This window comes from Colias philodice, chromosome 1, assembly GCF_061535455.1.
Source record: "Colias philodice isolate Cphi_HAF_F1 chromosome 1, ilColPhil1 Martin Lab GWU primary, whole genome shotgun sequence".
In the NCBI taxonomy this organism is placed as follows: domain Eukaryota; kingdom Metazoa; phylum Arthropoda; class Insecta; order Lepidoptera; family Pieridae; genus Colias; species Colias philodice.
The window spans coordinates 834,042-851,320 of NC_143086.1; the positions used below are offsets into that span (position 1 = coordinate 834,042).

Sequence of the window (17,279 nt, forward strand, 5' to 3'; positions counted from 1 at the left end):
TCAGTGAAACATCTGCCCCTTACCCCACTTGGGGACATGGGACTTCACACAAATAAAGAGTTGCAAAAGTTGCCCCCAAATTTTCAGCAATAATCCGGAATACCAATATTAGCTGAGCGGATTTAACAGGTGTCCGTACAAACATTGATGCTTCAAAATTCAAAACCATAAAGTGAGCAAACAGCATAACGTAGTCCTTTGACGGGTTATCCGACGGGTCAGCCCTGAGCCCTTTGGTATTTGTGTTATGCCGATATTGGACAAATAGAGGAGGAACAAATATGAGCACTTCACTGATCGGATCGCAAATCGTCCACGATCCACTTATCGGTATCATACTCGAGAGAACAGCGCAACTTTTATGGAAGTGGTGCTTTTTCGATACTTGTTGCCTTACGTCAGGTTACTTTTTCTTTTTTTTTGTGTTATTATTGAATATTTTTTGCACTTATTAGTAAGCTAGGAAGAACACTCGCCTCATGAATTTTGATAATCTTCAAATATGTTACGGAGATGTGGTGCTATCTTATCGGAAAGTTCTAAGACGGCCCACTATTAATCTAGTGGCCTAAACCACAAACTTAACCCAATATTCGAGGAAATTTAATCTGAAAACTAATCAAACTTGCTTCAGCTCTGCAGGTGCATTGAAACCCGGAAATCTGCAAGATTTCCTATTTCTAGCTCATATGAAAAATTCTTATTACCTTGCTCTATTGGAAATACGATTTCAATCAATCTCCCCAGGACTTCGTATAGAAATATATTTTATTACTTTAACATTTTCATATTTTGCATGTAATCTTATTTAGATTGTAAGAATCATATTAGGATATTAAAAATGTTGTTGACAAAATTTGATTATTTATTACATTTTCTGTTCAAATTCCAGTACGGGGAATTTTGATACTGAAAATATTTCGCTATAACATAATCAATATAATCTCATTTCATTTTCCAATGATTAAATTATACCTCCTAAGGTCTACCTAGGTCTGAGTTACGAATTTATCAGCAAATATTTATTAAAACTAGAATTTATTAAATAGACTGATTGCATGAAATTCATAAGCTTAAAAGACGAGAACGTTATACAAACAGGTATTTATGCTTTTGTTTCGTTAACAAATGGAATGATTACTAATCAAGTACAAATAAAGGGTACAATTTATTTTCCAAAGATGGTGCGACATGGCACTCACACCTATATATATACTAGTAACTAGACAATAACACGTATGAAAAGAATGTCCTTGTGTATGGACAATCCGACGCGCCGGCGCCACTAAACAATAAGTATATTTTGAACTAATGGAACCTTTTTGATTGGATAGGGTTATAATAGTACAAGAGACAAAGTAACATGCTGACAGGCTGTCGCTTGGCCATTTTTAATGCCTTTGTGATAATGTCATGTGGGTTTGTCGCAAATGTGGTATGTGGCACCTTGAAATAACCTTTAAGACTGGGTATAAAGCAAAATTACCAATCTTCTATTAAATGATACGTGTAATATTCTAGATCAAATCTAAAAAATAAAATATATATCAAACTAGATGATATTTTCGAGGATACTGTTTGATCAAAAACATCGTTCTTTTTTACTTCTTATTCCGGGTTCTTATTCTGTCATCTTTGCCTTTGGCTATTAGATTATTTGGAGAAATATTAATTAGATGCGACGTTTCTTGATGCAAAGCTTTTAGATAGAATGTACTAAAAAATAAAAAATACTTTTTTTTAAATATAGAGTAAGTAAATGAAATAATATTCAATGTAGCTTTTATACATTATCTGTTATTTTAATTTGAAAATATAACTCCTATAGAACGGTTCTTCGAACTAGTCCAATCTTAAGTGATTTATGTGTTTCAAGGTTCATCAAAGAAACAATATTCTAGTACTGAGAGCTGATTAGCATTATTTCTGCGAACACTAACAGACAGCCCGGCGGCTAAGGGTCTTTAAGTAAGAAAAGCACGTGATTTGAATCCTTATACAATATTTAATACTAGTTATGCCGTGCGGTTTCACCCGCGGGAAAAAATTCTATATGTTATGTCCTACAACACTGCCAAGTATCATCTTAATTCGTTCAGAGGTTTTCGCGCGAAAGAAAGTGATAACATAAAACTCCTTACAATTTTTTACTTTATATATATTATGTAATTACTAGTTTCTCGTCTTTCTTCACTTGTTTTGTCTCTATTAAAGCTCTCTATTAATAAATCTCTTGCGTACCTAGTTTTAAAGATCTAAGGATTTCCCCACATGTCCGTCCGACAGACAGGGGGAAAAAACTTTGTTTTTATACCATACTAGCTTTCCGCCCGCGGCTTCGCCCACGTTTTCAGAGAAAAACCCGTTCCCGTAGGATTTCCGGGATAAAACCTATCCTATGTTCTTTCTCGGGTATCAAAATATATCTATACCAAATTTCATGGAAATTGGTTCAGTAGTTCAGGCGTGATTGAGTAACAGACAGACAGACAGAGTTACTTTCGCATTTATAATATTAGTATGGATTATGATTGGTAATAAGTAAAATTGATCTTCCTGTAAGCGGGAAAGAGAGGTCGTGAGAGAGACAAATATAGTATTCTTTTATTTGTATATTGAATGCGACAATTAGCGTGACTATAATGGATACGGAAATGCGGTCGTTACTCTTCATATGATTCTCGTATATAGCCTGTTTGACCTGACGATTTTTAGAGCTTACGATACGATATCGTGTCGTTCGTATTGCGAAGGAATTACGTGGCTTGTACTGAGTCTCTCGCCGTAGTTATAATTCATGAAAAGACGTACGTACTGTAATTTATATAAGATACCCCATCTCCTTTTTTAATTAGAAATACTGACACTTAATGAAGATTGAATAAAAAAAATATGTGAGTATCATTTTCTATAAACATTAGGAAAATTAACAGATTCAATATTTCTAAGATTTTATTAAAGCAATCTACAAAGCCATTTTTTCCATAGCAGAGGAGGCAACACTGCAAAGCTGTACGACCACATACCTACTTCAAATTATCCTGTCGACGATTTTCTAACATTTTATAAGTCTACGATACGTCGTACCGTCGTCCCAATAATTATCGTATACTAAAAGCGACATCACGTAACAACGGACTCCCCAAAAGGCATTACCGTTGTACAATGAAGCAAGCAAACGAATATCTAACGAAGTAACACGACTCTACAAGGCTGGGTCAGCGCTTTTGTACCTTCCGAGAAGGTAATAATATATTTAACTAGCTGTGCCCCGCGGTTTTGCCCGCATTGCTCCGCTCCTCCGTCTTAGATGTGATTATATATAGCCTATAAGTTGCCCTACCCATTAGTAATATTCATGCAAATATTAGAAATAAATTCATGCAGTACTTTTTGAGCTCAGCCCGGACATACATACAGATTACAGACAAACAGATAAACTGACAAAAATTCTTAAGTCTCTATTTTGGCTTCAATATCGATTTCAGATCACGCCCCAAGTATTCTTTAAAGAAAATTAATGTATAGTTTTATTATATGTATAGATATTATACACCGTGGATATTTTTATTTACTTGCAGTAATGTGCAAGTGGTACTTTACTTCTCATTTACATGTTTCTATGTATTCTTGATGAGTATGGTTTCGAGTACATTCTTTAGGTAGGTAAAAGTTGAGTGTGCGTTAAACTTTTAACTAACCATTATTATTTTATTTTCAATAGAAAACATATTAGGTATGTTTTCTTTTCATGATACAACCTAAAAAATTTGTTTGTAAAAGTTTGACGCTATATCTTTTCTTCTCCTATACTAATTTTCTAACTTAAATAAATCAAATACAGATGTTAGATAATGTGTAATTGAACAGTATAATATTATAGTATAGGATTATGAAGCTAATATTAAAGATACTAAAACAATTTGAAAAACGTGTTATGAAATAAAGAAACAGAATAAACCAACAGACTGAACCAAATAAATGTGAAAGATTCAAAATTGACAGTGTGAAAAACGGTTAAAACGAAGGAATTGGTAATCATCCAATCTACATAACCGCATAGCTCACTGAATGTCAATATTTGCTACCGAATGAGAAGGGTTTGGTCATGGTGACTAGCGGAGCGATAAGCGGGAGCGGGTTAAATTTTTTACATTACTACATAGTTCTTCTGACTCATTATGATAACATTATTTGAATATTTATAACCTCTCATTCTTACTATCTATTTTGTATATTAGATATATATATATATATATATATATATATATATATATATATATATATATATATATATATATATATATATATATATATTTTATATATATATATATATATTTATATTAGATGACTTTATGTTCGAACTCACATCATTGGCCATTTACGTATATTTCAGACGATTATCGAAGTCCGTAAGGAGTCTCTATCTATTGCACTTCTTACGATGGCTATGTAGCCCAATACGCGATGCACAGGTGTCAGCCAGTTTAGAAAACCAAGTCTGATCGTGGTTTCTGCAACCTTCCCGTAATTTTGAGCGCCATCTCTCACGGTTGCTCGGATACTCTTGCCATTTGGATACGTCCAAGTTGAAAGACTGTATATCATACGAGGAATTAATAGGCTATAATAATTTACAGTATTATAAACGTTTTGTATTCCAGTTCTTCGCGTCATTATGAGTCGGGCACCTCTACAGCTGGTTTCTGAATTGAGTATTTGACGACTCAAACCATGCTTAAAAGCTGCTTAAATATTTTCTTGTATGTGACATCAGCGTTCTTAAAACTTAATCAAATCAATTCTCAATTCATAAACCAACCTTGTCACAACCGCTTTACGCTCCGCCTATCACCAACCACAGTTTACCGGTTTAGGGACTTTCAAGTACCGCCAATGTGTTTTAGATGGAATTCAGAGTCGCCCACTTAAACTAAAGCTATATTTAAATGCACCAGCCGTATGTTTAGTGTGAAGTGCAATAACCTAGTTTATTAATTATGAAATATTTGCAGAGCTGTAGGTACGTATTGATTGGAAAGTTCTAGCTTGTTAGAGTTGTTTCGTGTTATATTGAAATGTGATGTTGAAGTTATTGAATATAATCGATATCCTTATAATATAATGTGGATACGTATTTTAATTTAGTGTTCCTTTGTTAAGTTCATAAGAGGTGGATATTTTGTCAACTTTTAATGTAGGTAAATGATATTCTTATTTCAGGTAACATTCTTTGCATTAGAGTCTCCAATTACTATTTTACACACAAAAGCATTATAAGGTATTAGTCATAGGCATAGTTTTATTATATTTTATGATGGAAACTTCGATAATTTGCTAAAACATTTTTAAAGCTTTTGAGCTTTTCCCTTTTTCAATCGACTCGATTTAAACTCTAAAAATAATTGTTATAATTTTGTTCTTTTCTTAAAACTATTAACTACGTGTTCGGTTTTAAAACTTCAATTACAGATTAAATTACAAAGAAATAATGAGTTAAATGTCTCGACAGAAATCCTACTAATATTATAATTGCGAAAGTTTGTGAGGATGTGTGTGTGTGTGTGTGTGTTTGTTACTCTTTCACGCAAATTCTACTGAATTGATTACAATGAAATTTAGCATACGTATAGATGGTATAACTTGACACATAGGATAGGTTTTATCCCGGAAATCCCAAGGGTACGGGAACTATGCGGGTTTTCCTTTGAAAACGCGGGCGAAGCCGCGGGCGGAAATCTAGTGATATTGTAAAGGTGACTTGTTCAAGACTAAACAATAGAGGTTTATGTTATGACTGCTCAGTAAGAATAAAACTAAATGCCTTGTTAGTCTATACCACAGGTCTATACATTATAAAAAGTAAAATTATTATTGCAGTTAAAATGGCGATTCAAAAAATATATTCTCGTCAATTTAATCTAATGCGGCATAATATGATTTATGAAACTTCTTTAGGCGCGTTGTGAGTAAAATTTAAAGGTCGCGTCATGGCAATACGTAATGAGCGACGATTTTGGTATCTTTGAATCTAGCCTAGAAATTTCACTTTTGTCACGTGTGCTTGGCACACGACACAAGCTCTTTTTTTCACTTTCAAGTAATTTGACATAAGGTAGAGGGAACTATATCGAGAGTGACGTGGATTTTGGCGCCAATTTACCTCGCTGTCATCCAGCATAATTTGAACTGCCAAATTGACATTTTGTGTCGTACAGCGTACTTGTACGCTTTTATCGTACCGTCCCTTTGTGTTGCGTAGAAAATAAAAGTGTTAGTAATAGTGCTCCTGTGCAATCAATCTCAGTAGATTAGCCATCGGCGCAGGAGATATTATAAAACAAAGGCCGCCTCGTCTGTCTGTCTATTCGTGATAAATTCAAAAATCGATATTCATTCTGTTTTCAGTAATAGCGTCGTTTTGTGGAAAGTAATACATAGTAGCGTTAGCTACTATTAAGTATTCTGTGGTAATAGTATGTCTAATAACATCAAGTTAGGACTACGCGAGCAAATCTACGGGTAGAATGCTTGTATATTATTATAAAGAGCAAAGTCAATCGCAGGATAGTTTTGTACCCGTTTCAAACTTATTATATATCCACCTATCCATATCTATTAAAATTTAAAAATTCCAGAATCATTTTTAGTCTCGACCTCAGACTCGACCATTCGGTATGTAGTCTATCATGTTCACAGGATCGTTAGTATAATCTATAGTGTTATATTATCTGCGGTATAATACAGGTAGCTTGTTGCTATATGAATCTGCAGACTGCAAGGGTCGTAGTGTAATTTTACACTTCTATTGTGATTTCAAGGCGATCGGGTTCCCAATGTCAACTGGTTGCACTTTCAATAATTTAATTGTTATGTACTTTCTGTTTTATTGTATTCAAAGAGACTTGAAAAAATATAATTTGTATATAGCTCTTATTTATATTTAAGTCATTCTATATTATAAATAATAAACTTTGAATAAATTATGGTCTATATTCATTAAAAGTTTAAGCGATGCAACTTCACGTCGTGAGCTGAATTTTATTTATAAATAGGAATATATGCATGATTCTTGTTTTAGAGCTTATGAAAATAAAACTTTTTCAGTTGCATTTGATACCATTTTGTAATTTTGTATGCAAAGATTTTGAGCGCATAAGTCATAACATGCATTAGATTTAATCCTGATGTCAAGCGGGAAAACCAAATGGTTTGTATCTTGAAATAATAATATTGCTTTATGCTAAAAAAACATATAAAATAAAACTATAAAAATCGAATAATAAGAATTTATGAAGTTATCATTTCGCAATCGCCGATACAGAAATAAATTCCATAATTGAATTGTTATACTAGCCTTGCACCAGCTTCGCTTGTGATACACTGTCGAAGATTGGTCATACCAGCTCAGAAACCTTCGTTGGCTCATTCACAAGACTTTGCTGAACCTTATCACATGATTATATGCATAGTTTACGGTTCTCTAAAGGACGTCGAGACAAACATTCATTTTTATGCATAATATAATTTCTAGATTTCAAATACTAACCTTGTTTATCTGAACAGCATTTCAAATCTGGAACAAAAAACATTACTCATTATTTAATTATACTCACACAACTATTAATGCGATATATTCATTGGCTTAGATAATAATAGAAATATGTATATTCTTAGCAAACAAGTACTATTTGCTACAGCGTGAAATATTACAACACATAAATAAATGCAAGTACAGAAACAGATAATAAAAGTTGTACAGATAAAAAATGGATCGATTAAAATTATCGATCGTTGTTCTGTCGACAAGTTGAGCTAAGAGCTGCTGGTTGATTTTTATGTTATTTAATAATTAAGTAAAATTATTAACTGGTGATAAAAAACAAAACATTTGTAACAGTTTCAGATAAAGATATACCAAAAGAGCTTGTCAACCAGTAAAGCTTTTAAGTCTATTTCTAAAACTTTTCAACTATTTTTTTCCAATTAATTTTTAGAATTTCTTAGGAATTATTATAGTTTTCAAATATCTAAAGTTTGAAAGGTTTTAAAGTTCTGATACATACTGCAAAACGTTCATACATAAGCTTTAAAACTGTCTATTTTCAATAATTAATTAATGCTTTGTGTTGGAAGCACGTGAGAAATGTAAACATCAATATTAATGTCCGATTAAAATTCACACCAATTTGTGTAAAGAGATGTTGAATTTCCCTTGACAGTTGTCGATTAAATTAACCTAGGTACATGATGTTTTTCCAATAGTCCTATATAAAACATTCATTATCACATTTATTTTACATTTAAATTAATGTAGTTAAATGTGTTTTGCTTGTGTTAAATAAATAATTCATGTATGAATGTACTTTGTTTAATTATTACTTTGCGAATTTTAAAGAGGCCTGTTTAAAACATGATATGTCGCTGGTTAACCTCCGGGAAGTTTAAAAAAAATTATTTTCCACAAAATTCGTAAAAAACCAAAAAGAAGTTGACCTCCGGGAAGTTGGCACCACACTTTGAAGTTAGAAAAATTTTAAAGGTTGTTCCAGGTTGTTCTAGGTTTGTTCTATATTGTTCTAAAATATCGCGTCCGAAAAAAAATCATTTTCCACAAAATTCGTTTTTTTGACTTTTCTCGAAATGTTTTAATCTCAGCTTTATGCAATTCTGGAGGTTACTGTAAAATAAGAAAATACCGCAGGAAAATGTTTACCACGTTGCTACTAAAGTTTAATATTAAGAGCGATGTGTGTGACATCGAGGGCGCTGTTTGCCCACCTATTTCTATTGGTTTATCGTTTGGTTACACTTTAACAAAATGCAAACAAATATAAACATGCCAACTGAAACACTAACAAGTCGACACACCTTGTAGATATGGCGCAAACATGTAATAAGTGCCTATAAGACACACTCACTATCGAAGCTATAATTAATTTTTGTCATCTACCTACCCATCGGTTATCTGGGAGAAATGTCTTATAGCCTTACGGCCGCCAATTGAACACAACATTTTTTGATTTTATATATTACTTTCTGCATACAATGAAGAATAAATAAGAAAAACAAACAAACAACCAAAAATGTTCGCCGTATCTCGGTCTAGTTGCATGGGTTTATTATAGTGGTCGTAATATGGCAAGACCGGAGGCCAATCTTGGAAGCGGTCCGGTCGCTCCGAGCAACTTTATTGCGTTTTAAAATAGACGCTATAGAAATTTCATGTGAACTTTGATTAGGGTTTTAGGTGTACTGCGAATTGAACCTGGATTTTTCTGTTGGTTTAGAGTTAAAATATACGTATGTGGGCCTTCTGAATACTATACGGATTGATATAAAACTCGCATGATAGAGGCCGAGCAAGGTAAATCGATTGAGATTAATATCGTTAGTTCATTTTTATGATATCTTATTACATAGAAACTGTGGTCAATATCTCCCTTCATTTTCATGTATTGCTAAAATATTTTTCAACGCTGTGAGCGAAAAGGCAAAATACACAAAATATTATTGGTCGTTTTGCTATCTATTTTCTATTCTAATTGAAAGTGTAAAAACTAATTTATTTCACCGACATGTTTAATTGAATTTTGTTAAACTGAAAATTTTGTGGGAAATGCGGAAATGTCAAACCAAGTTTTGTATTTGCTGTTTTTTACGAAGTTTTTAAATTTTGGAGTTTATTAAGGGTTGAAAACTTCGCCCATACTTTGACTTATATTTTGATCGACATCGACTTCTTCTTGTTATAGATATGAAAAATCGTTTAATAACTTTGTTCTTTTTCTATGCATAAGACTGAAGCTTGACTCATTTATAAAAGAAAAATTGTGCAGTATAAACAAAACGGCGCATTGCCTCATCTTTTTAAATTTCAATGAAGTGTTAAACAAGGTATATTACGATTAGCAGGTTACAAATTCCAGTCTGAAACCAAGTATTTTTGAGCACAGCTCGTCTGTAGTCCTTGATTCCAGGATTAAAATCGACAAAGCTTTGACTACGATTTCGCCGCTATAGAGTGAATAACAAAAGACACCCTTGCGTGTTAATGTTTTCAGACGGTTTTTATTTGATGCTCTTTATGAAATTCTCGCTATTTCAATTATTTATTATATCTGGAATAGTCTGTCTAGACGTTATACGTGGTTATAATTAGCTGTGGACCATTATTTATTCAGCTCTTCGCGGTGTGTCGCTGCATTTGTTTTCACGAAAATAGGACATGTTAAATGCATAATAGAGCTAAAGTGAGATAATTATTTCGTTGTTTTCAAGTGTAAATGTTATTTGGGAAGGACGTTTTCTTGGATTTTGAATTTGAATATTTAACCTAGTGTTTTGGATACTAATTTCAGAATTACTATTACTTATACATACTAAAATTGAATACTCTTTTAATTCTTAAGTGTAATGAAATTTGGCGTTTTCTTATATTTACGAATTCTTACATGCATAATACAGGATTACCCGCGTATCTCCGTCTATATATTTAAAACCTAAGTCTCTAGTCCTGGTATGTCATTAATTATCATATATCTAGGCGAGTATTACGCAGAACGGAAATAGTCAGCCCACACTCAGTTAATAATCCTACATTGCGTAGTGTACGCCTGTTAAAGGTATGACAAAATATATTCGCAAATACATTTTGGTTCAAGATATTTCGTACTATCTGTGCTCCGCGGTTTCACCCGCATTGCTCCGCTCCTGTTAGTCTTAGCGTGATGATATATGTATATAGTCTTTCTCGATAAATGGGCTATCTAACACCGAGATAATTTTTCAAATCGGACCAGTAATTCCTGACATTAGCGCGTTCAAACAAACAAACAAACGCTTCAGCTTTATAATATTAGTATAGAAGTATAGATTAACAGTGGGTCAGCTTCAAGTAGGTATTTTAGTCGAAAATAATTTGATTTTACATATCACTACATAGTATAAAACCAAGTCGCTTACCTATGTTGTACGCTTTGCTTTTCTATGTCCCTATGTATACTTAAATCTTTATAACTACGCAACGGATTTTGGTGCAGTTTTTTTAATAGATAGAGCGATTCAAGATAAAGGTTTTAGTATATTATTTCTAAGGAAAGCTAGTTTTCATATACGTATATAGCGGGTCGTCCAAAAGTCTCGTTTAGAGGACGAAGACCTGAGTCTTCACGTAGGTATTTAGTCGTTCCATAAGAGCTTCGTATCACAATGCAGATTTATGGAATCTATGCGTCATAGTGATAGGTGCAGACGTGGTCGTTAGGACCGGTCGAATTTCGACCAGACCATTAATTAATGCATAACGCCAGCGTCAATATGGCTGACGAGGTACTGATATTTCAGAATACCTTGCTCCTTCCTGGAGATTGGAATATGGGATTACTGTTCAATTGATCGATGTCTGATTTATTTTGTTCATGCAAAAAATTGGTGATGCCTTATGAGTTATGACTTATGAGTGTGCATTTTATACCAGTTGAACTGATTAATTAGATGATCAGATTTGAGATCAAGACTAATTTTTGATAGTGATTACCAAGAATACAAAGTAGGATCTCTCTTTAGGTGCGCATCGCGTTAATAGGGAATATTCATGTTTTTCTTTTTTGTCTTAAATTAATAGTTTACTATTTTATAACGTAGAAAAAAATATTAATGGGCTTCAAAATACTCTAGATATTTTTAAAAATGAAATTTAAAACTTTTAAAAAATTTAAGCAGTTCAAACGCCGCCATTTTACGCGCGCTTTGCGTGACGTCACATGACACGTCCAGTGGGTGTTTACCTTATCGTTTACTGTGGACTTTTCAGTTACTTCGTAATATTTACAGTTTTAATAACTTTAAAACAATGGAAGAAGTAAAACAATTATCTTATAAGTATTGTATAGTACCGGAGTGCACAAATACTACTCGAAAAACACCCGACAAAGTGTTTTTTCGTATTTCAAGTGATGTGAAAATACGAAAACAGTGGTGTAAGGTGATGAGAAGGGATAATATATCTCCTAAATCGTGTTTATATTGTTGTGAAGATCATTTTAACGTAAGTGTACTTTATTTATATATACAGCTTATTGTGAATTAGTAAAAAGTTAGTTTAAAATTAACCTAACCTTTAAGAAAAGTTCAGTACTCAGTTATAAAAACTAACTTTCTATAAAAACTATTCTTGTTGTGCTTTTACGAAATTTTTATGGTTATTGTTTTATTCCAGGTTAAGGAAGATACAGAAAATTATATTGAATACAAATTAATGAAAGAGCAAGGAGAAAAACGTACTCTACGGTTGAAGAAAGGAGTTTTGCCGCATATATTTTTGTGTCAAAAACGGAGGATGCCATTACCAAAGGAGAGAAAGGCTGTAGTTAAAATGCAAAGATTGAGACTGGTCAATGAAGCCCTTTCATCAGAGATAGCTATCAAAAGTAGTGTCAGCGAACCTTCACAAAGAAGTGATCATGAAGTGAGTCCAAGTACTTCCCACACAAATATCTGTGATCAACCAGGATGCAGTACTTCCCGTATTGGATGTGATGATCTTCAGGTAGAGCTTTCCACTTCTCATATTGAGAAGAAATTGCATTGTGACAAAGCTGTGCAAGTTAATATTAAACCGAACTTTAGAAGTAAAGGTGTCAATGTAAATATACCTACTAAAAAACAAAATGTAGCACTGTCACCATTTCCTTTAGTAACACAAAATGTAGGAACTTCACCAGTAAAACTATCTGTTTTAAAAAGAAAATTGTTTACTGAAAACACAGCGGATACTATTTCTATATCATCTTGTTTTTCTACGAGCTCTACTGATTATGAACCAAGTTATCAATCTGAGTCGAGCGAAGTTCTAAGTGATTCAGAGAAGGAGAAACAGTTTAAATATGAAATGTGTAGTTTCATGCTAACTGCTATTGAAAAAGAGCCAAAAATGTTGTTAGGATTACCTAAACAATCATATCATTTAATAAAACTTTTAAGTGATAATATTGCGCTTCCTAGTAAACACATATTAATAACCCTCAAGAAAATTAAATTAAACGAGTCCTTTAGCATCTTGGCACTACAATTTGGATGTTCACAAAGTACTATTTGTAGAATATTTTCTAGAAGTATTTCTCTTATAGCAGCAAAACTTAAGGACTTGATTGCGTGGCCAGCATCATCAGATACTTACAATAATTTACCCATATCTTTTAGGAGTAGGTATGGGAATGTTGTTTCCATTATTGATTGCCTAGAAATTCAGATTGAAAAACCATCAAATGCCGTTCATCAATCACTTACTTGGTCACAGTATAAAAAATGTAACACCTTAAAGTATTTAATTTCATGTACACCTGATGGCTTGATCAATTTTATCTCTGATGGATATGGTGGTAGGGCTACTGATGTTATGATAGTACAAGATAGTAGTTACTTACAGGCTTTACCTCCTAATAAAGCAGTGATGGCTGACAGAGGTTTTAAAGACTTATCATGTTTGCTAGAAGCTAAAAGATGTACCCTTATACGACCACCTTCTGTATTAAAGTCTACCCCCAGTACTAAAAATGAAGTGAAACTATCAAAACGTATAGCAGCATTAAGAATACATGTTGAACGGGTAATAAATAGGTTAAGAGAGTTTCATATGTTACTGCCTCATGCTTGTGTAGACTGTAATTTAATTCCTATCATAGATGATGTAATAATAGTAGCTTGTGGATTGGTAAATATGCAGGATGTTTTAATAAAAAAATGAATATAATATATTTACATTTGTTTTATTTTCATAGCATAAAAAAACAGATTAACAAAATTAGACAGAAATCAAATGCAGTACCCCTACAATAAACAAAAAAAAAAATCTATCTAGTCATACATATTTAGTTTAGGAAAGATGGCTTTATTCCAAAAAATGTTGCATTTTTCTAACAAATTTTCACACAGTTGCTGGTCGTAGTTGACTTCTAAGATTGATATTTTTTTTGTTTTTTCAAAATCTTTATCAGCAACACAAAACAGTGCCTTTGCTTTATTAGAAAAATGCATCTGCAGTTGCACTTGTGCCATATATTTGGCAGTCACATTATTTCTTGAACTGACATATCGTTCCATTGCTTTTTCTGATGTTGGGCATTTTATTTCAATACTATACACACTATTTTCACCATCTGGAGAAGCACCCATAATAGGATGTGTACTATTTAATTTTAATCCACATTTACTTATTTTTATTTTACGAATTTTTTCTACTTCCTTTAAAACCTGACTTTCCAACAATCTACCCCTTTTCATAGCCTCTGTGTCCCTCAATTTACGTGCTCCCAAAATGGTCTCCGTTAACGTTCCATCAAGAGTATTGCAATGTGCAGCATCATAAGCTTTTGAAGCTAGCAAATATGCTGTCATCATAAAAGCATCTATTTTCGGTAGATTGTCCGATTGTGCTTTGACGAAACCAGTTTCAGTCATCGTCCTAGATTCACTACAAATCTTAACTAATCTTCACTACAATCAGCACAATAATATATAGGTTTAAATTATTTATTTTCTTCACAAAAACTTGGAAAACAGTACGAGTTTCGACGCTGATGAATACAATGTCGTGTCAGATGACGTCACATTTCGTTCGACCAATGGTGGCGCGTTTTGGAAGTTTGAATTTCGCTGCCTTATTTTGCACTTTTTGAATATTATTTTAGGGGTTTAAATAATAAGTAAATAAAAAAAAAATCCTTTACATTATAATATGACGATAATAAGTATTCGAGAAAAAAATATTTTAGGCCATTTCAAATTTTATGCATATTCCCTATTACTGTAGGAACATAATATTATGTTAGTGCATACCAACGGTGCATACTAAAGACATTATATTTTTACGTCATATGGGATTTGTTAATGCGAAATCTGCAAATAATTTAAATCGCTAGCTAGTAGTTTGAAATCGGGATACGGGCTTTCATCAGTATAAATATATTAAATACGTATAAAATCAGTTGCAAAAACAGAGGATGTAGCTATCGCGAAATGAGAGGAAACGTTTTGTGAACTTCAATCATACGAGTCCGACCTTCGGATAGCGGTAATCAGTTAATTGTATAAATTTATTATTATTTTGGAGGAGGTGATTATGTACCCCTTCCGCTTTATACTATGCCTTTACGATTAGAACTTTTACATGATTGGGGATAAAATGGCAAAGCATGTTAATAATTCTGTTAAAAAAAATACGTGTGACACTCGGGGACTGCAGCGGTAAAGCTATTGCATAGCATGCCTTCAAGCCACACCTCCGTGTCCGTCGGAGTGGGGAGCGTGAGGTTTTTTTGTTACGGAATTTCTCGATTTGGTCCCCGCGCTCAAGGCCCGCGATAGATGCTATGCAATAGCTTAAAAATAACTAAACCCCCGTCAAATGGGCAGAACTGTACAAAATTTACATGAGATGACCCGGAAGGCACTAGCTTACAAATAAAAAACGAATCATCGAAATCGGTTCACCCATCCGAAATATGTACTGTTAAACAGATCAATCAGGACCTCCTTTTTTGAAGTCGGTTATACTATGGATTTGAACCTGTTACTAGCAAGGTGGTCAAGGAACCTACACCGCCTACGTAAGGGTAACATGCCGATAGTTAAGTGATCCCACGCGTCAGAGGTGTTACAATTTATGTGTTTGCCTGTCTGTCTACACCTACGTACCGAATAGTACTTAAGTGATGGAATTAACTTTTATGATCGGTATGTTTGCTTTTTTATTATGAATAGATCGTTATTGTGGAATACCGTTATTATGTTGGTTAATGCTCTATGGTACAGTGGTTCTTGTAGACGTACTATAGTTAAGAGCGCATATTCTATTTAACGCAAGTCAAAAACTCCGCGATCTATTACGATAGATCGCGGCTTGCGCTATCCTTTTACTATGAACAGCATAGGTCCACAGGAGAGCGCCGAGCAACATGTCCTCTCTCTGGAAAGGCTCGCTGCCGACTGATTTTAATCGGGTCGCGCGCAGTGTTTTATAGTACTTTAAAAAAAATTGTAGAAAAATAATAGAGGTACCTTAGTTGATTTTTTAAATTTTATCTTATAAGTAAGACATTCTTTTATTGCAATATGTATAAATTATATTCAATAAAGTCGAATATCTTGGTGAAAATAATCATTTTGTCGACTATAATTTCTAAAAAAATTCACATTGTTCGGATTTTAATTTCGTAAGTTAGGAGTCCAAAATAAAAAAATCTTTTAACTAACTATTTTAATAAGGATTTTTGCAGTTAGTTAAAAATAATTGTGTGTTAGATCTGTCAGCAATTTCAGATATTTTTAGCTTCGAAATTGACACTAAAAGTGAAATCAAGTAATCATCGGCTCAGTTATCTTGATGGTATTCAGAAATACTGTATTAATTGAAAAAAACTCTTAACTAACTACATAGACAATAAAATTTCCTAAAATTATTAGTAATTCATATGTTTGTAAGATAAGTGGTTGATGGACAATCTGGTTTGAAAAATCACATATTTGAGCCAAACAGCGCACGGACCGCGTACACGGCCTTAAGCATCCTGGGTATAAAGGCACAGAAAGTTCATCTATTCAAAATGTTTCAGTAAGTCGTATTGTGTTAGCAGTTAGGACATAATACAAAGAATGCGTTTCCTTTATAAAGTTGATTCACAAATTAAAAATGGTTGTATAAATTATGATAAAACCCCGTTAACGCTGAACATAGGGTTGTCACTACACAAAATAAAACACATCAAAATATTTTTAAATACAAGATGATGTGCTGTTTTGACGATAATAAAAACAAGAATTAATTATGTAATATCAACGTTAAATAAGATGATTATAAAATAAAAATTTAAAACTGTGGAAGGCGTGTACTTACTACTAATTCACCGCCATAACGGCAAATCGAATGAAATTTACTTAATAAATTTAGCACAGAGATACATTACACCTGAGCTACGGGCTGACAATTAACTTGGCTTTGATAGTATCGGAAAATCACGAAGAACGTATTGAAATCATGCATTCACTTCTATAAACCCTCAGCATGATGAACTGCCACTACCAGAAAACATTTTGCTGTTTAAAAATACTGGAAAAATCTAGAAATAACCGGCGCACACTAGACGGAGCCCTCGTTTCCCGCTGGAGTACAATTCGCGTTATTTAGTTCAATTACCCCTGAGTCGCGTTTACGCCACTTTGGCTATTTTGAGCGAAAATTCCATTGGTCCAACTCTTAATGTGCGTAAAATCATAATTTT

At 33.2% G+C, this 17,279-nt stretch overlaps 2 protein-coding genes across 3 annotated transcripts in view; one reads left to right on the plus strand and one right to left on the minus strand.

Moving 5' to 3' along the window:
• The window catches only part of pico (ras-associated and pleckstrin homology domains-containing protein pico), a 133,490-nt gene that overhangs the window by 69,416 nt on the left and 46,795 nt on the right, over positions 1–17,279 (minus strand). Inside the window, exon 2 of the mRNA XM_089695743.1 lies at positions 7,550–7,576. The gene's annotated coding sequence lies outside the window, so the exon portion shown is untranslated. The remainder of the gene's footprint in view (positions 1–7,549; positions 7,577–17,279) is intronic.
• LOC149490953 (uncharacterized) lies at positions 11,708–14,802 on the plus strand. Of its 2 annotated transcripts, XM_089715221.1 has the most exons (3): positions 11,831–12,049; positions 12,221–12,550; positions 13,430–14,802. In XM_089715221.1, the coding sequence occupies exons 1-3, from the start codon at positions 11,855–11,857 to the stop codon at positions 13,745–13,747; spliced, it is 843 nt and encodes a 280-aa protein (XP_089571347.1). In that variant the 5' UTR covers positions 11,831–11,854; the 3' UTR covers positions 13,748–14,802. The 2 variants fall into 2 exon arrangements, with proteins under 2 accessions (XP_089571270.1, XP_089571347.1); XM_089715144.1 differs by having other exon boundaries at positions 11,708–12,049; positions 12,221–14,802.

Excerpts from the sequence above, each read along its gene's own strand:
- LOC149490953 (XM_089715144.1), top strand. The coding sequence starts at position 11,855 with ATGGAAGAAGTAAAACAATTATCTTATAAGTATTGTATAGTACCGGAG. Across the intron at positions 12,050-12,220 it reads GTTGTGAAGATCATTTTAAC|GTTAAGGAAGATACAGAAAA; the intron begins GTAAGTGTACTT and ends GTTTTATTCCAG.